The following is a 26,549-nucleotide window of genomic DNA, read 5'->3' as shown; positions in this document are numbered from 1 at the left end:
GTAATTTTTTTAAAGTTTTACAAATAAGTATGGTATGACCCCTAATTAGATGTGTCTCCTTATCACCAACATTTGTTCTTCCCTCTTTTTCCCCTTCCCATTGAGGATTACTGATTTGTAATATAAGAAGCAGAAATGCACCTAAAATATTTTTTGCAAACTACATAGACAAAAGAGTAGATTAATAATATAAGAGAAAATTATGCTAGTAGCAAAAAAAAACCACAAAAAAACATAAAAATAAATACATACTTAAATTAAAAGCCATGTCATGGATAACATTCTCACCACTGTACAGATAACATAAGCTACTGGTAAATACATGTTTAATGGAATATGCTTTGAAGAAAGAGTTGGGATGAAGATTTTAAAATTACAAAGAGTTTTAAAATATGAAATAAAAATTTATTTTAATTACTTCTTAATCCTAAAAGTATTGAAATAAATCACATTAAAAACTGAACATCTAAGCACACACTCACATATGGGTATCTAAGTTTTTCTTTCACCTCCACAAAACAACAAAATAAAACCACACAAAACACTTTTTGTTAAAACTTCCAACAAGCTATTATGGATTAGAAAGAACATGGCTGGCGAGTAGAGGAAGATGTACTTAATTTTAAAGCCCCTGTTTACACGTAGTTGCCAAGGTAATTAATTCCTCTGTGTCTCTATTTCTAATAAGACCTACCTCATAGTTTTATTGGGAAAACATTTCCAATGATATGTATCCTACTGTGGAAAGCCTGCAAGCAACAGCCAGAATGGACTGCTCCTTACAATCTTCACTATCGCCCTGTCATCCTCTTCATATTCATAGCTTCCATATATTAAATATTTCAGTGAGATCCATCATGGCTCTAAATGTTCTGCATTTATATTGTATGTGTACTTTACAATCACTCTACGTAAAATACATTAATATCCTTATTTTACAAATAAACTGATGATTGGTGATTTTAGGCAAATTGCCCACGGTCACGCAACCAATAATATTTTTAATAAATACTTTTCCTACTTCATTTATTGATATTAAAATTGTTTTTAAATTGCAGTACCTGAAGTAATGCTTTCAAGCTCCTAGTGTCAGAGAAAAACACACTTTAAATCATAAAATGACTATGCTGTAGGAATACTGCTTATCTTTATACAACTACTATTCTCTATATAGAAAATAAACTTTATTTTACTTTATCAGATTGAGGACATTTTCAGATTTGTAATTTCAAAAAATATATTTCTTAATTTTATATATTATATTCCAGAATTCTACTTTAAATTTCATAAGTATATATTTATTTAAAATGGTGAAAATATATCTGATCATAACAAGATGAGTACTTAGGTAGCTCTAACCATAAAACAGCATACAATTTAATGAAAACAATACTTTTAATTCTTCAGCATCACCTTATATACTTTTGCCTAAAATCCATAAAATAGTTTCCCGGGAACACTGTCTTTAAATTCATAAGTTATTAAAACATACTTCCCAGTGGTGAATACTTATCTTTGTAGTTTTTATTATGGTGCATCTGCCCTGGACATAAGAAGTAAAATTATGTGACTGACTTAGCTGCAATTAATAAGTCATTCGGAAGTCACACGCATCATTGTCACTAGAGAAGAGTCTGGAAGAAATTGCCTGCACTGTATTTAGAATCTATGAGAACCGCAAAGTGCGCTCTGTTCCTCCTTCTCACATTTCTCATTCTTGGTAAAAGCCAGAAAGCTGTAGCCAAGATGCAGGGCAGGAAGTCAGGCTTGCTTTCATCACCCTCTTCAGTTCCTCTCACAGCCATTTTCTGACTCAACAGCCAGTTATGAATCATCATGTGCTATTTACAGATATTTGGTTATACGTCTTGTCTTCCTTCATAGACAATATTACCATCTGAATTTTAAAATATTTATTACACTGTTTATTTGTTCTATCTGTACAGATTAAATGGACAGATCTCTGATATCAGGGACCTTATTAGTTCTCTTCACTGCCATATCCTTTGCCCATCGATGAATTCCTGGTACGCACTAGGCAATACAATTCAATGACTGAATAACAAACAGCTTTCTGAAAAAATATATTCAACATTTTATTATGGGTTCAAAACAATTCAACAGAATACTAGCTAGGATGTGATACCTCTCCAGATAGAATAACCTCATTGTCTCACAAATGAAAAGGTTATCTTTAGTCTGTAGGAAAAAAAAAAGTGCTTGTGTGAGGGTGATAATGTATCTAGCTTTGTACAATTCAAGTGAAACAAAAAGTGTATAATAAAAGAGGTTAGATATACAGTATATCCTACATATCCTATGTGGGCATAAAGCAGAGAACCTTTGGGAAACAGTTATATAAAGACCATTTTTTAGCTTAGTATGAAAAAGTTCCTTTTGAGAAAGAATAAAAAATTTCCCCAGTGCCTAAAATTCTAGTAGGAACTGAATGTAAATCTGTTCTATCAACTAGAGTTAGTAATGAATAAAGTTGTCTGAGATTGTAATGACCTTGTCCAGATGTGACACATACCCCATTATTGAAAGTGAGCAATCAGAAGCTAGAATAGCTTTATGCAGATACCCTAGAGAGAATAAAGTACTGAATAAGAGATTAGACAATATTATTTTAAGAAAACTTCAACTTTATTTGAAGGGCATAATATTTATCTTTGCGTTAAAAAAATTATATAATAGTAGGAAAATTAGGAGAAAATCCAGAAAATAGTTAACTGAAACAATGTAAGGAATGGAAATATTTGATTAGAAAATATTTTCAACTATATGCTAACAAAATATGATGCTTCAATGAGTAATAATTGAAGGCTTAAATGGAACATCATATAATTTTTCAATATGAAAAATATAGGGTAATTTTTAATTAAGTACATGTTGGTCAAGTAATATAATAGACCTATTGGAAAACAACATGGTATTTTATGTAGTAAGTAGCAAACATATTTATTGTTATCTCTCAAATATAAGTGTAGATTTAATAACACTTGGGTCAGAGGTTTCCATCAGTTAGTTAAATTATATAAAATTAATCATTAAAGTGAAATAAGATTATTTGCTATGATAACCATTTTAATGATAAGAGATACAATATGCTTGGGAGCCCTCTTTGGTAAATTTACTAAGTACAATTTGGGGCTTTACTTTGTATTACAAAAAAAGTTATTTAAAATACTTGTTGTGCTAACAGGTTCCTCCAAAAATAGTGTCATTGCTATCTATGTTCCTTAATATGGCACATTGGTTTCTTTCACCTTACTTTCCCTAGAAGTAGCGTTTTGTAAATATTAAAATAAAATATGCATAGATATTCTTAAAAATTTAGTTTGCAGTATATTCATTGTATTAGCTAAATCTTTTCTTCGCACATTGAAGATTTTTGCATTTATATATTTATAAATTAAACTACACTATGTTCAAATACCATCAGTATAATGGTTTCCTTACTCCAGCAAGCCCCTCCTGGTAGGTAAAACCTTTACCAAACAGCTTTTGTTAAGCACTGACTGTGCTAGGTTGTGGGAATAAAAATATTCTCTGCTCTCATGGAGTTTTCCAGTCTAATGGAGGTGATAAGTCAATTATAGGGACCTCCAGAGAATAGTGATAGAAGAGAAATAACTTTGAATTCAAGAAAAACTATCTGATAAGCTCAAACCACCCATTGAAGAAAAAAGTTGCAATAATTTAAGGTTTTGTATAATTTTCTTAGAGCATTTGATTTCCCAAATCCCTTGTAATATTCAAGTGTTCCCTTAAAATCAAGCTATTTTAAGACTCTTACATGTTACTATAAAACTAAGTTTCTAGGACTTTTTTTTTTTTTTTGGCATTTCTAAGCTTATTCCTGAAACTGTGGGCTTGCTGCCATAAACTTTATGGCACAGACTAGAACAAATCAACATGAATAAGAACAAAACTGATAAAATTTGGAGGACTCAAAATAGAAACTAATTTGTTTCAAGTTTGGGATTATTTTCCTGTCCTTAGCTAATGCTGTCTGTCCCCGTATTAACATAAGTGCTCTGGTATCATTATGTGGACCTGCATTTGAACTTTCTACAGACCTTTGGGCTATAGCTCCTCTGGGATTCATGTGATTGCATCCCAATGATATCAGTTGCTCTACAGACACAAAGAAAACAAAATTAGGTACAAACAAAACAATAGCAGTAGTTCTCTTGTCACTAGAAAACAAAAATTGGTATTAACATAATCATCTTCACATTTAGAAATTAAGCAAGATACCTGGATGCACTTACTAAACTTATAATAAAAGAGAAAATATGGAAGGAAAGAAAGTTTTCAAGGAGGGAGGATATAAAAGAAATTACACAAACACACACCCCCCACACACCCCACATTAGGAAGGACGGACGAAACGAAGGGAGGAAGGAAGGAAGGAAGGAAGGAAGGAAGGAAGGAAGGAAGGAAGGAAGGAAGGAAGGAAGAAAGGGAAGGGAAAGAGAGAGGGGGAGGGGGAGAGGGACAGAGAGGGAAGAAAGGTTCCTGCTTCTCTTTGAGAAAATCTAATATTCACGCCGGTTCATTTTCTGGGGAGCTGGAGGAGGTTAAACATCACCTAGTATTCCTCTTTAATTCTCCAGCTAATTAAGCAAACCCTTCTGCCCAAAAAAAATTCAGGGGAAAGAAGAAAGAATAATTTTCCAGACCATGAAAGCTTTGTTTACCCACCATACCAACTGTATAGTGAAGATCTTTTGAGATCTTTTGTCTGGCAACCTTTTGCCCTTTCAATTGATGAACAACTAAAGTTGTACAATGCAACTTAATTGCTAAATGTGTGCACTGGGATTCAATTTGTTTGCATGGCTCTGTCCAACTACTGTAGTGAATTAAGTATTTAAGAGAGTGGGTTAAGTACAAAAACCTCTTTTGCATACTAAATAAGATTTAAATGTTCTAATAAAACATAGGCGGGGGGGGGGGAAAGTGTTTTAAATGGCATTTGATTTCTAGGTCTAAATTTAGGGGGGGAAATACCACATCTCAGTAAAGGTGAAAATGTGTTGGAAGATTTATATTTGGATTAAAAGGAAAATACTGTCTGTGTAAGTCATTTTTTTACTCCTTTTACTTTACCTTTAAATATGATTGAATTTAACAACACTGACGGACAACTTTTGCCAGGTTTTTTTTGTTAGGTGATCATAATAAAATTTTTTAAATGATTAGACAAGTTCATGATACCAGGGAGCACTTTAAGCTATCCTATATAATAAAAGGCTAATATGCAAATCGACCAAACGGCAGAATGACTGGTTGCTATGACGCACACTGACCACCAGGAGGCAGATGTTCAATGCAGGAGCTGCCCCTTGTGGTCACTGAGTTCCCACAGCGGGGAGAACCGCTCTGTCAGAAGCCAGACTCACAGCTGGCAAGTACAGTGGCGGTGGTGGGAGCCTCTTCCGCCTCCGCGGCAGCACTAAGGATGTCCCACTGGTGGCTTAGGCCTACTCTCTGTGGGCTCTCAGACTGCAAGAGGGCGCAAGCCAGGCTGAGGGACCCCCCTCCCGAGTGCACAAATTTTGTGCACCAGGCCTCTAGTATGCTATAAATATGCAGCTTTACATTTTAGATCATTCTCAGACTGGATCTTTCTTCCTACCTTACCAGGCATCCAGTTTCATAGCACATGTCTAGCTATATTACAATAGGCCTTAGCTTATTGCTAGTGCAGAGATCTCACCCCATATTCTGTATGCCACTAGTTACTACAGGTGCTAATTATTCTTCAGTTGGAAGATGATATGCAGCTAAATATAACTCATCTTTCTAAAGGTATATTTTAAACTAAAATGTAATTTGTTCTTTTTCATTAGCGTTGAGTGAAAATAAATCTTCCTCTTTTTTTTTTTCTTCCCGAGAAGGTTAGACCATTGATGTGTTTTGCCTTTTGAGCAAACTTGATAACAGGATCATACAGTCTATATATTTTCTTTGGGATTCTGGTCTTCCCTTCTCTTCCTTCCTCTTTCTGTCATAAAGATCTATATTCTTATTTCTCTGTGAAGAAGCTGAGAATGTATCCAAGCTATTAGTTAGGATTAATAACCAAATTGACCATGGACTCTATTTCTATAGCATATTTAGATTTAAGAATTCAGTGTTAGAGAATTTCTGAATCATTGCAAACGTCCCTGATGTAGTAATACAATCCTGCTCCTCAGGTACCCAGATTCCTTCTTAGAAAAACAAACCTGTTGATGTAAGGAGGAAACAATGAGTTTAGGGAATTGTTCTTCAATAATTACTTCCTTCATTTCTGTAGTTTGCAATGGAACTGTCAGGAGATGGGAGGAAGCAAGTAACAAAAATGAACTAGATTTAGATATTTGCATTAAATATAACCTAAACTAGAGGCCCAATGCACGAAATTCATGCAAGAATAGGCCTTCCTTCCCCCGGCTGCTGGCATCAGCTTCCCTCTGGCACCCGGGACCCGAGCTTCACTCTGGCTGCCTGCAGGCACCCAGGACAGGACATCTGGAATGATGTCTGGTCTAATTAGCATATTACCCTTTTATTATTATAGATTGCAAGTAATCCATTTATAAAGAATTCTCAATGCACACCTACATTATTATACACTCCACATTGCTTTAGTAACTGATATTTTTGCCTTTGTTACATCCAGAGGGAAAACAGTACAGTCAAGAAACCTTCCTAACAAACTACAGCAAGTCTAGATGGAGGGCACAAGTGAACCTTGGAAAGAGCTCTATTTCAATCGTGAACAGGCTTAGGAGAAACTTATGCATAGTGTTATTCCTCATCAGCTGACATAGGGCTTTGAAGTCACATGTAGTATTATTATATATTTAGGCACTTGAAGAGTCAATGTGAGTTTTCAAGTTTTTAATCTTAGAAGATTCATGTTAACAAGACATTCTTTCCATCTTATCATATGAGAATAAAGTGAATTTCTCTCTTCTAATGTTATTAAAATTAATATATTATAACTGATACTGAGTTAATACAAAATATATCCAAAGTTCTGAAGGCTATTCACTTAGTTCTCATTTAAACAAGCATTTCTGAACTTTCTTTTTAGGCTTATAATGGATGTTGGGCATGCAAAATGCTCAAAATGTAGTCGTCTATCCTATCTAATAATAGCGTACCATGTAAATTACCATCACTCCGCTACGCCCACGATTGGGCGGCGGAGGCTGGGGGGCGGGACTTGGGTGGCTTATCCGGCCATTGAGAGGCACGGATCCTCTGCCACTGAGCGGGGCTACGCTGCTGTTGAGAGGCACAGGGGGCGGGACTCCCGCCCCCTGTGCCTCTCAACGGCCAGATCCAGGCCGCTGAGGGGGTCCCACCCCCTGCGCCTCTCAACAGCAGGGGAGACCCCCTCAGCGGCCCCGGATCATCAAAAGTGGGGGAGCGAGCTCTGGCCTCAGTCAGCTAGCCACGGAAACCCGGCAGAGGATGGAGAGCAGCGACGAGGAAGACATGGAGAAGCACCGCATCCACCTACGCCTGTCACTCTGCGCACACGCTGCACCTCCTGCCCTGTGAAGTCCGGGTTAACCGGCCGCCCCTGTGGGGCGCTTTTTCACCCCGGCCATCCGTCAGGGTCCCGATGGACTCGAAGGGCCGCAGTCTGAGGGGCGAGGAGGTGGAGGTGCCGCCTGGCCTGCTGGGATACATGATGGTGAGTCCATCGGGACCCTGACGTGCATGATTCAATCATGCACTGGGCCTCTAGTATATATATAAAAAGTCACTGACTGGAATGTGGTCATGAACGGAATGATTGGTCGCTATGACGCCCACTGCGGCCAGCAAACCGGCCTGATGATGGGTGGGGCCGGTGGCCAACCTTCCACGGCCCCTCATCCCGGCTGGCCTCACCCCCAATCACCCCTCCCTACCCCAATAGGGGGCGGGGCTGGCCGGCCAACCTCCTGCAGCCCTTCCCCCCAGTTGGCCCTGCCCCTAATGGGCCACCACCATGATCGGCTCAGAGCCCCAACCCCGATGATTGCCCCCCTTACCCCAACAGAGGGTGGAACATACCTCCTGCAGCCCTTTACCCCCACTAGGCCCCAACCCAGGGTGGGGCTGGCTGGCCAACCAACTGTGGCCCCTCCTCCTAGCTGGCCCAGCCCCTGATGGGCTCCCACCACTCCAATAGGCCCATGGCCCCTCCCCCTGGCTGGCCCTGCCCTCAATCGCCCCCACCTCACCAATCAGGGATGGGGCCAGCTGGCCAACCACCCATGGCCCTTCCCTCTGGTTGTGGCCCCCGATCAGCCCCTCCACCCCATTAGGGGGTGGGGCCAGCCAGCCTACCACCTACAACCCCTCCCCATGGTGGGCCCTACCCTCAATCAGCCCCCACCACCCTGATTGGCCCACGGCTTTATCCTCTAGCCAGCTCCATCCCTGATTGGCCTCCCCTACTCCAATCCAGGGCAAGACTGGTGACTACTGCCCGCAGCCCCTCCCCCTGGCTGGATCGGGCCCCCCCATACCAATTGTGGGTAGGGACAACTGGCCCACCCCCCTACATTCCCTCTCTACAGCCGGCCCTACCCCCAATAGGCCCCCCCCCCCACCCTAATAAAGGGTGGGCTTGCCGGCCAATTGCCCTCGGCCCTTCCCCCCGGCCGGCCCGGCCCTGATCTGGCCCCAATCAGGGTGGACCAGCTGGCCAACCTCCCACCATCTACTCCTCCTGACAGGCCAGGCCCCGATCTGCCCTGATTGGGGCCAGGCCAGCTGGACCCCACCCGTGCATGAATTCGTACACTGGGCCTCTAGTTATTTATACAATTTGGCACCCTTATGGTGAGTTGCAATTGCAAGTTATGACAAATTAAATTTTTATGTAAATAACATTTGTTCAAATGTTTTTGGTTACCTTAATATTCAAGTTGCAGAATATATACATATACATGTATATACACATTATATACATATATGTAATATATAAGACCCAGATAAACAGAAATGGGCATGCTTGTATGTATATGAGTTGTGAGTATGTTTGCAAAGAAAAGCCATTTAAATTATTTCATTTATCTTTAAAAATCAAGCTTATAAGCCTGTAAAAAGCCATGAAGTTCTGTATAACAAGTTTTATAGAACTAATCAATCAACCTAGGATTAGCCTTGTAGATTAAAATGGAGCCAGTCTGATTAAATTATTGGAAATACATTCAGGAATTAATACTAAATTGCTTTAATAGAATTCCATGGGTTCTATGGGTATTAAACACAATTTGGTTGGTTATATAAGTAAGAATATATATTTTTATTAATAATTTAATATAGGAAAGCTCTCTTTAGGTCAGTTTTAAAGATTGCATAGATTTTAGGACACAATTAAACAAAATCAGTCATTGAACTTGGTCAAATTCATAAATATATTTCAGTCACAAAATATTCTTCTAGAAGCAATAAAAAAATCACTGTTTAATGTCTGTATTTATCCTAAGGAGTTTAATGTATGCAAAATGAAGCAGATAAAATGATCTTTGAGAAAATATTATCTTATTTATCTTTTGCTGTTTATTATTGTCACTATTTTACTTGTGTCTTCATATTTTCTAAGATAGATTATGTTATGAATTCATGTTCATTATCTCATACTTAAATATAGAGTAGTTTGTTTACTATTTGCAAATTGCTTTGTTTAGTCTTTATTTAAACATGTCAAAACAATAGAAGTAACTTTTAAATTTTTTTCATTTATTGCTGTTACTACTATTCCTGATATTAACTCAATGTCTCCTTTTAATTTTCTTTTTGCTCATTTTTGGTCTATTTGTTCCTAATGTTTTCTAATGTTACTAAATCTGCACATCTTACTTTTTTATATGTGAATCCTTTAGGCACAGGTTATATGTCATGTTATCAATTAGTTTCATTTAAACTAATGGTAAAAAAAGAGTTTATATGTAATACCTTATATGTAATACCTTAATCAATAAAAAATGAATTTTAAAAAATAGTATATATGTAATGCACATGTTAAAACTGTCCCATAATGTCTTATGGCCATAAAAAAAATTACTTGAAGCAAACATTTACATTATTTGACTCAGAATGCTGATTTTCCTGAAATGGGATAAATGATTGTGAAATATGATTTTCTATGTGGTGGTAGTTTTTAAATGTGAACATTTACTATAATGGAAAATGAGATAATTTGAAGTGCCAGTAGGATATTTCTTATTTCTTTTAGTCATATTTCTTGCAAAATACTATAAATCAGACACAGTACCAGGTTGTAAACAAAGCAATCAAATGATGGTTTACATGGAACTTACTCTCTGTCTTAGTCCATTCAGGTTGCTATCACAAAATACCACAGCTCTGGTAGCTTATAAGCAACCACAATTTATTGCTCACAGTTCTGGAGGCTGGAAGTCCAAGATTAGGATCCTATCATCGTCACCTTCTTGTGAGGTCCATCTTGATTCATAGCTGGTTTCTTCTCATTTTGTCTTCATGTGGTAGAAGGGGCAAGGGATCCCTATGGAGCCTCTTTTATAAAGGCACTCATCCTATTTATAAGGGCTCTACCCTCAGCACTCAGACATCTCCTAAAAATTTCAGCTTGTACTACCATCAACTAATGGGAAGGCTCAGACCATAGCACTCTCTAATAAGAGAAGGAAAAAAAAGCACAGTTAAAATAAATTTTAATATGAGGACAGAGACTGAGTATTTTAACTGAGACATCAAGAAGGCCTGTTTGAAGATATGATAGGAAAAGCATAGGGCAAGGAACTACGATCTGGATGGGGACAGGTGTTATATATCCGATGAAATAATTTATTGCATTATTTATATTATTTTTAATTTTCATTTATGTATTGACATTTATAAATTGATCACATGTTTAGTGCTCGTGGAGGAATACTGCATTAAAGAGCTTGTGAATCCATTTAGAATGCATAGATTCCCTCAATTAAATAAAGATTAACCAACACCAAATTCCAATTGCTTACCTACTGTCTCTATTTGAATCTCAAATTAACATATAAAGCGCTGAATACTTGATATTTTCCTCCAAACATGCACTTCTTGCAGCATTTCCTATCTTGGAAATGATAACTCCATTCAGCCTTCGAATTTTTCAGGCCAGAATCCTTAGCATCATCCTTGACTGCTCTCATTTTCTCTATGTCCAATCTATTGGCCAATTGATTGTAAGGGCTGTATCTTCAAAATATATTCAAGATCTCAGTTTCTACTACTACCTCCCTAGTTCAAGCAACTATCATCTCTAACCTAGATTATTCCAGTAATCTCCTAATGGGCCTCTGTTTCTGGCCTTGGATTCCTTGTAGTCTATTCCCAGAACTGCAGCCAGATGAACTTTTAAGAAATGTGAGACCTTGTCCTTTCTTTGTGAAAATCCTCCAATTAATGCTTCTTTCACAGAGAGTAGATGTAAAAAGCTTATAAGGACCTACAGGTCACTAAATAATGTGGCCCTCCTGTCATCTCTCTAACCTCACCTCTACTTCCTCCCTAGCTGTCTCTACTCTAGCCACACTCTCCTACTTCTTTATTAGAAAACTCCAGGCAACCATCTGTCTCACAGTCTTTGCTTTCTATTACTTCTGTTGAAATGCTCTTCCTCCAAAAAAACTGCATGACTCACTCCACTCTTTTAAGTCTTCATTTAAAGTCCCTTTCTTACCAAATATTGCAGACTTTTCTTACCCAGTTAGCTTAAGTAAACGTTAAGGACTCAGTCCTTCACACTTCCAAGTTGGCCCAAGATTTCTGGCACCAGTTGCATGTGTAGGGTCCCCAGGCCACCCTCAGTTCAGACAAGCCAGATACAAATTTAGGGCCCTTGTGGACTCCATAATATTTGATAATTTGTTAGAATGACACACAGAACTCAGGAAAGTGCTATAATTATAATTATGATTTTTAATATAACAAAAGGATATACATCAGAACCAAAGAAAGAGATACATAGAACAGGGCCTGGTATGGACAGGGTTCCAAAAGCAAAGCTTCTGTATACTTGGAGATGCATTGCTTTATGCCATTAATCATGGTAATGTGCCCTTAGAGTATCGCCAACCTAGGAAGCTCATTTGAGCTTGAAGCTCAGGGTTTTATTGGAGTTTCATTATATAGGCATGAATGATTGAATTACTGGCTCTGTGGTTGAAATCAATCTTCAGCCCCCTCCCTTTCCTGGGAGTCAGGCTAATATGTGGTTCAAAGTCTCAACCTCTCTAATCACATGCACAGTCTTTTAGCCATAGCCATTCCTTCCCTGAGATTCTAATCATGAGTAGCCCCACCTTGAATGATGTCATTGTCAAAAGTCATCAGGTGCCCACCCTGAGTCACTTTGTTAGCATACATAATCAGTATTGGTGGGAAATTCCAAAGTTTTAGATGTTAGCTCACAGGAACTGTGGATAGTGTCTAATCAAATTAATTATTACACACTCCCTCACCACTGCCGATCCCCACTGATACTTACTGGTCATTTCCTATTATTCCTATTCTCCACTTCATTTTCTCTAGCAGCTATTACTGTCTAACATATTTCCCCCATTTATCTGGTTTATTGTCTATCTTCCTCAAAGAATGAAAACTGCAAGAGTAAGGAATTTCTGTCGAATTTGCCTTTGTTAAATCTTCTGTGACTTAAAGAAGCCTGACATAGTATGCACTCAATAATATTTGTTGAATCAAGGAATGATTTTTTTCTATATTCAGATTATCTTATAGACATTCTACTCTTTAAATTAAAATACAATTTGATTGAAGTGTAATATGACATAGAATATGAATCCATGGATATTTGTATTTTTAAGAAATGATCCAATATAAACTGTTACTCCTTAGCCCTCTTATGACAGTAGAATATATCAGGTGGTCTTTCAATTTACAACCACTAATCATGTCTTTACTTTATTCGATTGTAAAGCATACTGAAATATATTCACTTTAAAATAAAATAACTGTATATAGCCTACTTATACATTGCTGACTCTGAATTCTTAGTCAAGAATAATCTTAATTTCAGTGTTAGTTTTGGTAGGTAATGTCAGGATTTATAAAACTCAGAACACTTTATATATGGAGCTTAATACATACTGCTTCATATCAGGCACGCTGAGTCAATTAACGTCATTAAAAATCTATTTATGAAGTGAATTTTCAAATCTGGGCTCACATTTCAATGACAAGCTGGTAATTTCCTGAAACACAGAATTTCAAAGATAATCTGCCTCTTTTTGGTTAAACAAGAGAAAACTTAAAACTTGTCAAACCTACATAAGAAGAAAAGTATAATTGATGATCTTTATACTACTTTTATATACCACAAAGTACAAAATGAATATAATAGTAAAAATAAAGCAAAAATTACTCTTCATGAAAAATTTTAGGTATCATCACTTTAAAACCTTTCTTTTGTGACAAGAAGATATTTTTTTGAAAAATTGTGATGTTAAGATATTTAAATGCATCTATAATTTTGAGATTAAAATTATGTACTGTTTCAAAATTGTATATCTGGAAAATATGTTGTCTTTCACAAAGTTTTTAATTGATCCAGATAGGAAGAGCATTATATCCCTTGTTAAGTTTTAATTTCTTTGGAGATTTCTTCAAATTATAGAGTAAAATGCTCCATCACTTCAATAGCTATTTCAATCACTTTTTGAAAACTTCATCTGCATCCACAGGCAAAGGAATTTTATTATCACTGAGTTGTAATTTGGAATGTCATGAGTTATTTCATGGACAAAGTTTGTTAAATCAACCCTGGCAGTGTCATTACTGCCTCCCTCCTGAACTCAAGAACAAGTCGGCTCTGTTTAAGTCACCATTTGCAGAAGCCATAAATGAATGTGCAGTTAAAATGGTGCCATAAGTTAATTAGAGTGGAATTAGAAGGAAAGCCAGCAATTTAGGGACATAAGAATTGCTGTACCGAATCAGACCAATGGTTCTTCTGGTTTAAAATCCAGCCTCCAGCAGCTGTAGTTGTTAGTTTCCAAAGCTTTAAAGGAAAGGGAAAAGACTCCGTAATTCACCTAGACAAGGGTGCCATCTGTGAGCTGGAAAAATTTTCTTCATGATCTCTCTCAAAAAACACCCTAAGGCAGGAGGTTTCAATCCTGTTATGATATGGGTTTAGCTTGAATACCTCTGCTTATTAATAGTTCTTATTAAATCATCCAATTCCTACATAAAATCAACTCTACATCCAGAAGTTATTTATTGCTAAAGCTTCTGAATTTGTGGTGGAATAGTCTGCTTCTATGGTAAAATATGAATGTATGGTGTTTATGTGATACAAGTTCTTGATGGCAAAATCTACTGCTAAATATTCATGCTGGACAAATGCTTGCTTGTCTTTCCAAAATCTACTGGGTTCATAGGCTTTTGTATATATACAATATATATATTGTATCTGCTATTACTACTCTCAACTTTCTATCCATTAATAATTCACAGAAGGTACTGAATAATGAAGAATTTTATGTGTTCTACTTTTAGGCACATTCCACTGGAGTTTTTCTTACATGATTTTGCTTAAGGCAGAATGAATCGAAGAGAAAGGAATGACTCCCTAATCCTTATTACTCTAGTCTTCGGCTTATGATTAAAGTACTTGTGACTACTTTCTAGGTTTCCTGATTATTCTAGATATCACACGCAGATAAAAAATTCTAAAATGTTATGTTCACAGTAAAACATTTAGTCAAAAATCCCTCAAGAATAGTAAATACCTACAAGCTAAAGTCCAAACCATTTTTCTAGACTGTCGGGTCTTAATGTGATAAGACTAATATCCTAAAGCTATAACTCTAATAGGATCTCCTCTACCCTAGAATCCCTTGAACGAAGATGAACACTCATTATTTGTGCTTATGTTAAATCTGTTCCCTCTTCCTTCTCCTCCCTCACCCCTGCAATCACCACACTGTTGTCCATGTCCATGAGTTACTGCTCTCTTTTCTTTTTCCTTTTTTTGCTCAATCTCCTGCCTCCTCTCTATCTGAGTGTTTCCTCTCTTTAGCTTTTCCAACTTTTTTTTCTAGTTCAGTTCCTTATTTTCTCTCCTTACTTCAGTATCATTCCTTCAGGTAACTTCCTTTCAAACTTAGTGATTGCTCAATCCTCTGATGATTTGTGTCCCTTTGTTTACACTTGGTTTAGGCTACCATACATTGTTGATTCCTTCTTTTCATGGATATTTTTGTTTATAAATTCCCTGTGGGAAACTATGTTTCTCATAATTATTTGTATTTCTAGAGCCTAGAGCAATGTCTGACTCATAATTATAACTTTAAAATATATTAAAGGAAAATCTATGGATTTTCTACTTGGAGCCACTTTTGCAATGTTTGACCTAGGTAATAATGTATTACTGAGTGCCACAAAGATGTAAATGAATGCAAAACTATAAATTTCTTTAAAAAAGTCATGTTATTGATTAAGAAACCCCAGTGAAAGATGTAAGAAATATTGGCACAAAAATAGTATATGAAAGTTCTTAATCAACATAGACACATGATATTGGGGAATAAAAAGATTTCAAGCAGAAATAATAGCTGGGGCAAAGGCAAAGAAATAAAATAAAGGAGGATATTACTAAAGAACTATCCCTAACTCCTATTGGTTAGCTTATGAATAGAATATCTGAAAATAAGCTTGGAAATGTGAGTGGCATCATGTTTATTAACTCTTATCTAAACCCACTGGGAGTTATTAAAATGATTTTAAGCAGTGAACAGGGCTTCAAGAAGGTAAGATCAGCTTAAAAGTGAAACTTAAGGCAGTTTCCTAGAGTAAGGAGGCTATCTATACTAATAAAAGAGTAATATGCTAATTAGGCTGGGAGACCCTCCAGGAGACCTTCAGGATGTTCTTCTGGACAAAGCCATGGTGGTGGGGCTAAAGTAGAGGCTGTTAGGGGCCAAGAGGGGAGGGTAGTTGTGGCTGATCAGGCCAAGATGGGACGGCAGTTGTGGGTGATCAGGCCGGTGTAGGGGGCCATTGGGGGTGAGCAGTCCAGCAGGGGGGGTCAGTTGGGGGTGATAAGGCCAGTGGGGGGGCAGTTGGGGGTGAGAAGGCTGGCAGGGGGGCAGTTGGGGGCGAGCAGGCCAGCAGGGAGGGCAGGTAGGGGTGAGCAGGCCATCAGTGGGGGTCAGTTGGGGGCAAGCAGGCCAGCAGGGGGGCAGTTGGGGGCGAGCAGGCCGGCGGGGAGGGCAGGTGGGGGTGAGCAGGCCACCAGTGGGGGTCAGTTGGGGGCAAGCAGGCTGGCAGGGGGGCAGTTGGGGGAGAGCAGGCTGGCAGGCAGAGTGGTTAGGGGCAATCAGGCAGGCAGGCGAGCGGTTAGGAGGCAGCAGTCCCAGACTGCGAGAGGGATGTCCGACTACCGGCAGTCGGACATCCTCCGAGGGGTCCCAGATTAGAGAGGGCGCAGGCTGGGCTGAGGGACACCCCCCACCCCCGTGCACGAATTTCGTGCACCAGGCCACTAGTTACATAATAAGGAAATGTGTAATCGGTCCCAGACTCAGTCAGTAAGAATAACAAATAGAATGAAATAGATGCAACAGATATTAAATAGATGATATTAATGTTAATTGTGAAAAGATTAGGCCTGGAATAAGGGGAAAAGATGAAACAAAAATGACACTACCATTTAGACATGTTTAAAATAAAACAAAACAAAACAAAACAGCATTATTGCCTGGCTGGCATGGTTCAGTGGTTGAGCATTGACCTCTGAACCAGGAGGTGACAGTTCGATTCCCAGTCAGGGCACATGCCTGGGTTGTAGGACTCAATCCCCAGTGTGGGGCATGCAGGAGGCAGCTGGTAAATGATTCTCTCTCATCATTGATGTTTCTATCTCTCACTCTCCCTTTCTCTTTGAAATCAATAAAAATATATTAAAAAAAACACAGCATTATTGAAAAGAAAATGTATTTTTCTCCTTGTATGTTATGCAGAAATGTATGTAAAAAAGTTCTTCAAACTTTACTTCCAACAATTTCTAACTAACATAGTTCTTCAAGATACTGAAAACATTCAACCAAGCTTGTTTATGCTTGACATCATCAAACAAATCCACATTTTTTTCCCTGAATTTTTAAAAAGCGCTTATTGGTTTTTGAGAACAATATTGTGAAGTAGCAATGATTTCAGTAGAGGTATAATGTCTTTCTTTAATTTTTTAGAAATCCAAATGGGACCCAGAATAGTAGTACAAGTTGGCCTGTCTTCAAAAGCACTGAACAAAAATATTTAACCTTGAATACCGAGTCGCCAAAAATATATACTAAACTACGTGCTCAACAATGCCGATTCTGGACACTGTTTTTCCCCAAGGTCTTGGAAATGACAGGTGTGTGTTTTTAATAATTTGTTAAATAATTGCTTGTGGATTATGTAAAAGAGGGAAAATCTGGACTATCCAAGGCATGTAGATGGTGTTAATCTGTGACTTTATAATTACTTGATTGGGATGAGTCCTATATATTAACAATTTTCTTCCAGCAAGTTTGGATATGTTTTGAGGGATTACTATATGAACATCACTTTAGTAATTAAATAAAGAAAACTAAAATTGGAATTTTTCCCTAGACGCAAATAAAACAGTAGCAGAACTAAAATAGGGCACTACTTGCTATTCAACGCATCTTCCTGGAATTAATCAATGGATAATAAATATATACATAAAATAAATAATTCATACAACTAAAAATATAACAAAATATAATTTATACTAAAAATAGGTAATAACAAATTTATTGATAAGTAGTGCAACCCTTGATTTCTAAAGAGGAAAAAACTCAAAAGTTTACATTTAAAATAACACAATCCAAATATTTCTAAATATTCTGAACCTGGAGATATTTATCTAAACACATGTACACATATTACCTAATACAATAAGCAGATACTAAATAAATTAGCTAATCTTCTGGAAGTTCTTATCTAGATTTATATAATGAAATACTAAGAAAATTGGCTCAGGTGATCATATTATTTCAAAATTCATGAGCAAAAAACTATTTAAATTAACTTGAAAATACTACTTGAATGGCCACATCTTTTGTGAGAAAAATGGAATATCTCATTCAATGCCTGGCTTTAAAATGCTCAGCTGTTTATAACCCATGTGGCTCTTCTAGTCAATTTTCTACCTTAATTTTCTCAAATAAAAGTAATTGACTTTCAACCATCAGACATATTGCTGGCCAGTTCCTTTATACTTTACCATTCTGTTCACTATTACACTGTAATTTTCAGACTACATATTAACTAGCACAATATAGTATATATATTTTAGTTTCTTATTTAGAGGGGGAAGGGGTCAGTTTCATGCAAATAGGAGCACCTCAGAGCTGTATTTGATTGTTTAATATGCCTTTTGATTATCAGACATTACTCACCAAAATTATAATTATGTGCTCCATCTGTTTGGGAAATGTTTCTGATATACCAGCACTCTGTGTATTACCAAATGTTCAGTGACATAATATATATCCAGAGATGGGCTTCTGCATTCCTTGGCAGAGATACAGTGCTGCCTTTGTGTCCTCTGGGTGTGAATAACAATGAGGTAACACGTTTAAACTGCCAAGAGACCAGAAGAGGTACCATTTAACATACCACTCACTGCATAGTCTTAATCTTTACTTAAAATATTTTTAAATGAGAAGTTCATAATTTGAGAAAAAAATAAGAGAGGGTTTGGTGGGATTGTAAATGACTAATTTATTATAAGCCAAACTGAACCGTTCTGATTCAGGCACATATGGTATCTTGCAATTTATTTGTGGATAAAATAAAATTTGACTATCCACAACTTCTGAAGATCTACTTCAAAATCTCTACCTCTAAATACTCAACTGCCATAAGGCAGATTTAATAAAAATAAAAAAAAACTTCATAATTTTTAGCTAGCTTCTGCCACTTCCTATGCAGTACTGAACAACTTTCTAGTTTGAGCAACACTGTGTGGAAATATCATACCTGCTCTGTGTTAGTAATATGATCTTGGGATAGTTCCATGTGATTTTAGAACATCAACATTGTATTTCTAAATTTCTTTAATATTTACATTTAAACACACAAAAATAATTTTAAATTACATGATTTTAGTTTTATAAATAATAAGTAATGAATGGTTTAAAAAGGTTAAAAGCACATGTTCTATAAGCCTAACCAATAGACACAGACACCAGGGGGGTGAGGGCATGCGTGGGCGGGGGGGGGGGGGACAATGCGGAGTATAAGGACACATATGTAATACCTTAATCAATAACGGGAAACAATAAAATAAATAATAAAATATATGTACTCAAATTAATAAAAATAGTAACTAAAAGCACATGTTCTTATCATACCTTATGTTTTTCAAGTTGCAAAACGTCAAACATTTCATTTTTTGATGTTTTGAAAATTGAAGTTTTTCAGATGACATGGGTGGAAGTTTTTATGAAAATATTATTTTTAAAAGTGCAGCTCTACAAGCAAAAGAAAATTTCAAAGAATGACAACTGACTGGATTATTTAAAAGGAGAAATGTAATGCTTACTTCACTCAAGATGGAAACCCAATAAGCTTTATAAGTACCACTTAGGCAATGGTTAATGTTTGAGAAATAGATGTTCTTAAATAAAATAATCTGTAAAACTTGTTTAAGCACATGAATTCTAACACTTAACTTTCAAGCCATAATTTAGTACTTGCCTATGCTGTTATTGCATGCACCTGCAAGAAATAAAGTGTAATACATTGGTTTCAAATTTTATCAAATTGAGAGTTTTCATGAAGAATATAACTGTATAATATATCAGAATCATTTGAAAAAGAAAAAACCATGAGAGAAATGACCCAGTCAATGTCAATAAGATATCAACATTTTTCACCAAAAGTGGAAGAGTACATTTATTTAACAGAAAAAACATATTAGACTTCCATATCTTCCCAATAGAAAACAAATATTAGATCCAGTGGTTCCTCCTTTGGTCTTTAAATAAATCATGACACATTACTTGCCCAAACTAAAGAAGACCACATATAAATTTAAGAGCTGAGATACCACTCTGAAGAATTATATACTGCTATTTGTTAATCATTTAGCAAGAATAGAAACCAAAAAAATGAGAGTGAAAACTGGCTTGGAGGAAAAAAATAAAATAAAAATTTTTGCGACTTTCATATTCTGGATTTTCTATTCCCATTAAAAGAAAAACAAAATATGGAACAACTACAACAAAAACCTTTGGGCAACCTTTAATTAAGTCAAATCATCTTTTAGTTTAATTTTTAAAGCATGAAATCATCACAAAACCTAGCCTGTTCACTCTACTATTTCATCACACACTCAAAATTATAACAGGACAACTATTAAGTTCTGATACACTCCATAAAAGCCATGCATTTCTTTGAAATTTTAATAATTGGTTGACAAGTTTGGAAGTAAGAAAGTAGTAAGAAGAGAGTTTCAGTGTACTCTCAAAATACGTAAAATATTTTTATTATAATGCTCAGCACAACTCAATATCAATTTAATCTCTTCTTCAGACTTAACCTTCATTAACAATTCTGAGTTGACTTCCCACTCGGTGTTCTCTCCTAACTCCTCAGACTTGACTAAATAGACTAGCTGCAGTGAAATATTACTGTTTTTTAATCAAGACAAAATATGGTTTTATTCTTCTTCTTTGTGTAAGAAAGACTGACTTTTTTTTTCCTAGTGAGACAACAATGTGGCAAAACAAAGATTACAAAAGTCCTGAAAAAAATGTGCCAATGTGTTTATGAACTACTGGTATTGATCTAGCTGTACATAGATTCAATAAAGACCAAAGTTAGGAATAAATTTTTGTGACACGGGCATTAAATTTATTAGTGTAGCTCCTAATAGGTATGTGGAGTTTGATTTCATAATGTACACATCATCTCATTTATTCTTCACAGTAACACTGCAAAATAGTGGAAAACTTATTTGAAAAGTGATTAATTTTTCTGTCACTAATATAATAAGTAGTCAAGATGGGATTTCAATCCATGTCACTACAAAACCTATACTGGTGTTCTTTTCTTTATTTTACATCATAGTACCTTGTTATCAGCATCTCATACATGGTAAATCTATAGATGTTTAAATAGAATTTCCCCTTTTTGAGGTGAACCAGGAGTAAGAGATAAAGCTCTAATTTTGGTTTTCATTCATGTCATGGGACTCAAAATGTGTTATTTTCTTATTGTGGTGCATTCAGTTCGCCTGGATTCTGTTAAAAATAATTAAATGTTTTATAATTTAGTGTCTCAATCAATGTTCAGTACTTCTAAATGAAAAATGTAGTTGGGTTTACAGAGCATTTGTACAATATAAAGTTTAAGTATTTCAATACATGTTTGATTTTGTCACATAAGGAAATAAACTTGCATGTACATGAATCAATAGATTTGGAATTATTCCAACAACAAAAAAGGAAGATCATAGCTAGGACATTTTCTGTAAGTATTAGCATTTATGTTATAAATATTAAATTACCAATGATATATTTGTTATATCAAAAATTGTGTTCTTTCTGAACTATAGGGTCCTTATTTCATATAAGTAATATTTAAAACATTAGTTATAAAAATAACATAGGAATGATAATTTGGTTATAATATTTAATATCTTTCTTCCACCTCTAATGCTTTTGACTATAGAAAAGTTATATTATTCACAAAAAATGATAGTCATTGACCTTTAAGTCATTTTTATATAAAACGAGACTTTTTAATATAAATTCTCAAATATTTGTCCATTTTCCAAGCAGTATGAACATTTCAAACCTAGATTTATTCTAAATTCCAGAGAATATATTGATGTTTGTACAAATGTTTTAAATATTTTGATATTTATATAAACTAAAAATGAATTAATGAATGTGCTCCATTATTAATAGCATGAATAAAAGGAAGACACTTTTCCATGTGTATTATAAAATAGTATGAGATCACATGAACTGTCTTTTCTAAATTAAAACTTTACAAAGTTATAATTGTTATTTTAAATTCCTACTTGAAAATTATATATTTTAACAATTCTAAGTTATTATTTTTAGGAAAATGTAAATTACTTAAAATTTTGTGTTTAAGTCAATGACCAATTCAGCATACTAGAAGTTTAAAACAATAAGAGAACTACAAATGTACATAATACTTATAAATTTAAATGATTTAAACCATCTTCTAGACTTATCATATTTATTTATATTGGGAACATCAATATATGATTTTAAAAGTTTATAATTTAAGAGTTTCTATTGTTCACAAACTTTATTCTTTCATCTAATACACTTTCAAATAAATCAAGATTCAAGGTTCTTGTAGTACATAGAAAGACTAATTTGGTTCATTGCCTCACATTTTTTACTTAAATACCCCTCTTTCATGACACATACATGCACTTTGCAAATTACTAGAAAGCATAAATTATCTTAGTTGTCTTTCTCATTTGCAAAGCGATTAATAAACAGCTTTCCTATAGTAGTTTTAATAAACTGTTTTCAATAATGAAGAATTGTTTGGAATTAAAATAATTAATATAGAAAGAGTGCAAAATTTATATAGAATGCCAATTGCAAAGTTATCTGTGTGGTAATAATTATTGTAATATAAACACTTTCATCAAGAATAATATTCTGAAGTATAATTACATATGAAAGTAAGATGCATTAAATAAAAATTTTGTTATGAGTAGGAGACTCAAGAAAAGAATATTATCTTTATCTTTTTAGAAACAAAAACAAATATATGTAATATGTTATAATTTGGCATATAATATATAAACTCATTTTTGCATTTTATGTATTATAAATATTTGTATTTTGTATATGTTTTAAACAAATGTATTATTTGCATTTTTATATAATATATAACAATTTAATAAAGTTATTTGGGAAGTAAGAAAAGTTGATAATAAATAATAAAAAATAAAAATATTGCTGTACAGTGTATTTGGAAAAAATGGCAACTGCAATCAAAATTATTTTTTAATTAATAGAAACAGAGATAAAATTTACATTAATTCAATTTATTCCCTGTTTTACAGGAAATATTGATGAAGCAGAACAAGAATGGAAAGCAGGATTCCATCGCTGGAACAATTACATGATGGACTGGAAAAATCAATTTAACGATTACACTAGCAAGAAAGAAAGCTGTGCAGGTCTCTAATTAATAGATTTACCCTTTGTAGAATGTTCATTTTCCTGTAAATCAAGGCAAAAATACCAGTAGCTCTCTTACACACCTATAAGAAGCTATTATATAGCTGAACAAAAATGCCAGAAGGATAATATCGATTTCTCACATCTATCACTTAGCATTGTACCTAGCATTCCAAAACCCAAAAGGCTAGAACTTGTTTAATTAAATCTCACACTATAAAGTGTGACAATTAATTATATGCATATTTAAATGATTTGTGGCTTCAAACTTTTTCTTTTCCAAAAAACTTTAACATTTATTTTCTAAAAAGTATCTGTTTTGAGTTGCATTTTTTTACCTTACCGCTCATAAAAGGGTACCTTTTTAGAATGAATGAGGTCTTGAAACACTGGATACTATAATTTACAATACTGTTTCCCCTAAATAATTTATGAATTTAATGTCAATCTGAGTTACAAAACGAAACAGAAAATAACTATCTCTTTGTTTTTAACATAAAGCAGGAGGGAGTCTTAAAATAAGAGGCTTGGTCTCTTAGATAGAAATAAAATGTTGCTACTAAGAGAAAGGAAAGCAGTACATTTCTGTTTCATATTTTTAGTAATATATATTCTTAGAATCCTCAAATTATATTCTTTATTCTTTTAACTCTTGCCCTTTTGAAACTCCCCACTCCTTTACACCTCCCCAAACATGTATGTATATAAATTACTCTTCCTATAACTCCAAAAAGAAAAAAATGTAGATGAGCAGAAGTCTACAGTCAGAAATCATGTACCATCTGGGATAGAAAACCTGGCTGGACCCAGAAATATTAGTAAAAATGGCCCATTTTTCATAGGAAAATTGTTCAATTGGAAAAAAAGAAAATTTCTACTTTCAACAGCCAAATTGTATTATTTTTATAACTTAAAAATTGCAAAGCTGCATGTACTAACTTGCATGGCAAAGGACCATATCTAATGAATAAATTTACTGTAATTCACTAAATGGGATGAGTTGGAAGGGAGAAGTTTCAGAAAACGGTACTACTTGTTGATTATGTTAATTAAGAATTGAAAACTAGCCCTGGCTGGGTGTGGCTCAGTTGTTGGGCATCATCCTGTGCACCGTGAGGTTCCTGGTTTGGTTCCCAGTCAGGGCACATGTCCAGGTTTCTGGCTTGATCCTCTATAGGGAGGCAGTCCATGGATGTTTCACTTTCACATTGATGTTTCTCTCTCCATTCTTCTCTCTCCAAAAATCAATAAAATATCTTAAAGCAAACAAACAAAAAGAATTGAAAACTAGCACTCAAGATAGGACAAAGTGAGCCTACAGGTCTGCATACTGTTGGTTAAAGCATATCCCATTGTTCATTTTTCCTAAGTGTGTCCATGGTTGGAGCTAGCGTGGGTCTGCCATGCTCACTCAAAGTTCATGGTACTTTATCAGCTTTAGCTGTTAGAGTTTTACAGTGGAAGCCAAGTCAGTTTTGATATCACTTCAGTACTGCTATAAACGGACTTTTTTTGCTATTGTTTATGGTTCTTCCCTCTTCCTGAATTGAAGAAAAAAAAACAAACAAATGATAGGTGAATTATCAGGCCTTCCGTCCTACACCTTCTTGATTTCAGGGGACATTCTTTCAGGATCTACTATATTTTTCAGAATCACTTGGATCTCCTTTTGATGTGGAATACTCTGATATATGAAAGGTATCATTTTTAAAGGCAAAGTAATTAATTTCTGGCCCAGAAATTAAATTCCACAGATAAATCTTATCGTAATTGCTGCTGTGGCATTTTAACAAAATATTCTAATAATTGGAACCTTCCCAAGATTTCTGAAAAGAATGACAAACTCAACAGTTAATAAATTTTTCTGTTGTACCTGTGTGTTCTCTTTATAGTTTGTTTCAAAATTAGAATGGTAAGAAAAATAGGAAATGCAGGTTTTTTGACTAAATGTATTTAAAGGTAAACCAATAGTGCTGTTTACCAATACAATCTTGGTGGAACCTTCAGACTATCAAAGAATAAAACAAAGACCACCACAATTAAACATATACACCCAGACATGCACACAGAGATGCAAATACATGCATTTTTACATATGGGAGTTTATTAATGTGCAGCAAGAGATCACCTTAAGAAATTTACTGAATTATTACAGGAGGGGGTTAAAAAGAGATTTTGCCATATTAAAAAAAAAGGCATTATCTATATAAAGAAAAGGTTAATATGCAAAGTGTCCCCTTGGGAGTTCAACCGGGAGACCAGGAGTTCGCTATGACATGCACTGACCACCAGAGGAAGGCGCGGAATGAAGGAAGGCCCAGCAGGCAGCTGGCAGCCGGGGAAGGGAGACCAGTCCAGCAGCCTGAAGGCCCCGATCGGCCCTGAATACCGGCCAGACCTAGGGACCCTACTGGTGGATGAATTTCATGCACCGGGCCTCTAGTAGGCATATAATGGCCATCTATTCAAGCATTAAAAACTAAGGTAATCCAAACTCATCAAGTTGTATACCTTAAATATCTATAGCTTTTTGTATGTCATTGTACCTAAACAAAGTGATTTAAATTTTTTAAAAATATATATCTATATGCCTTATATATCTGTAAAACATATGGGGGTTAGGAGTAATGGATTACAAAGATATAGTGGGAAACATTTTGATTGTGATGATGATTTTACAAATGTATATATATATATATGTATATATATATATATATGTCAATCTTATCAAATTGAACATTTTAAATGTCAAGTATATCTCAATAAAGCAGTTTAAAAAACAAACAAAAAATAAAATAAAATGTCTTTCCTATAAAAAAAAACTAAGGTAAGATATACATATATTTTATAAATGTAGATATTAATATAAATATATGTTTATTATATATATATAATTATTAAAATAATATTAAATTGTTATTAGTCATTTTAAAGCCAGTTGTGATATAAAATACACAGTCATTTTGATATGTCATTGGCATGTGCTGCTACAATTGGAAAAAGTTTATTTATAAATTAATTGAAGAGAAAAATAATAAATCGATTATATTGTTAGTAACTGAGTGAGGAATATTATCTATCAAATTATGAGGTTTCCAGTCTCAGGTGAATATATTATAAAAATATATATAATATTGTTAAGAATTCTAAAATCCTTGAAATGAATATGCCAAGAATATAATCTATCATCTATCTATCCTATCCATCCATCTATGTATTATCTATCTAGAATAGCTACTCTCGATTTCAATCAAAGAGGAAAGAAAAAAAACACCAGATAAATATTAATGGTATAGCTAATTCAACCTG

The 26,549-nt window shown here is 35.1% G+C and overlaps 1 protein-coding gene across 1 annotated transcript in view; it reads left to right on the top strand.

Annotated features, from left to right (window-relative positions):
- Positions 1–23,651, top strand: part of BCHE (butyrylcholinesterase) — a 52,983-nt gene extending 29,332 nt beyond the window's left edge. Inside the window, exons 3-4 of the mRNA XM_079763448.1 lie at positions 17,238–17,404; positions 23,123–23,651. Of these exons, the coding sequence (XP_079619574.1) occupies positions 17,238–17,404; positions 23,123–23,247 (292 nt within the window). The 3' untranslated portion in view covers positions 23,248–23,651. The remainder of the gene's footprint in view (positions 1–17,237; positions 17,405–23,122) is intronic.
- The last annotated feature ends 2,898 nt before the right edge of the window (positions 23,652–26,549 follow it).

The sequence above is a fragment of the Cnephaeus nilssonii genome (assembly GCF_951640355.1).
Source record: "Cnephaeus nilssonii genome assembly, chromosome: 3".
Classification (NCBI taxonomy): Eukaryota; Metazoa; Chordata; class Mammalia; order Chiroptera; family Vespertilionidae; genus Cnephaeus; species Cnephaeus nilssonii.
This window is presented reverse-complemented; position numbering and strand designations above follow the sequence as displayed.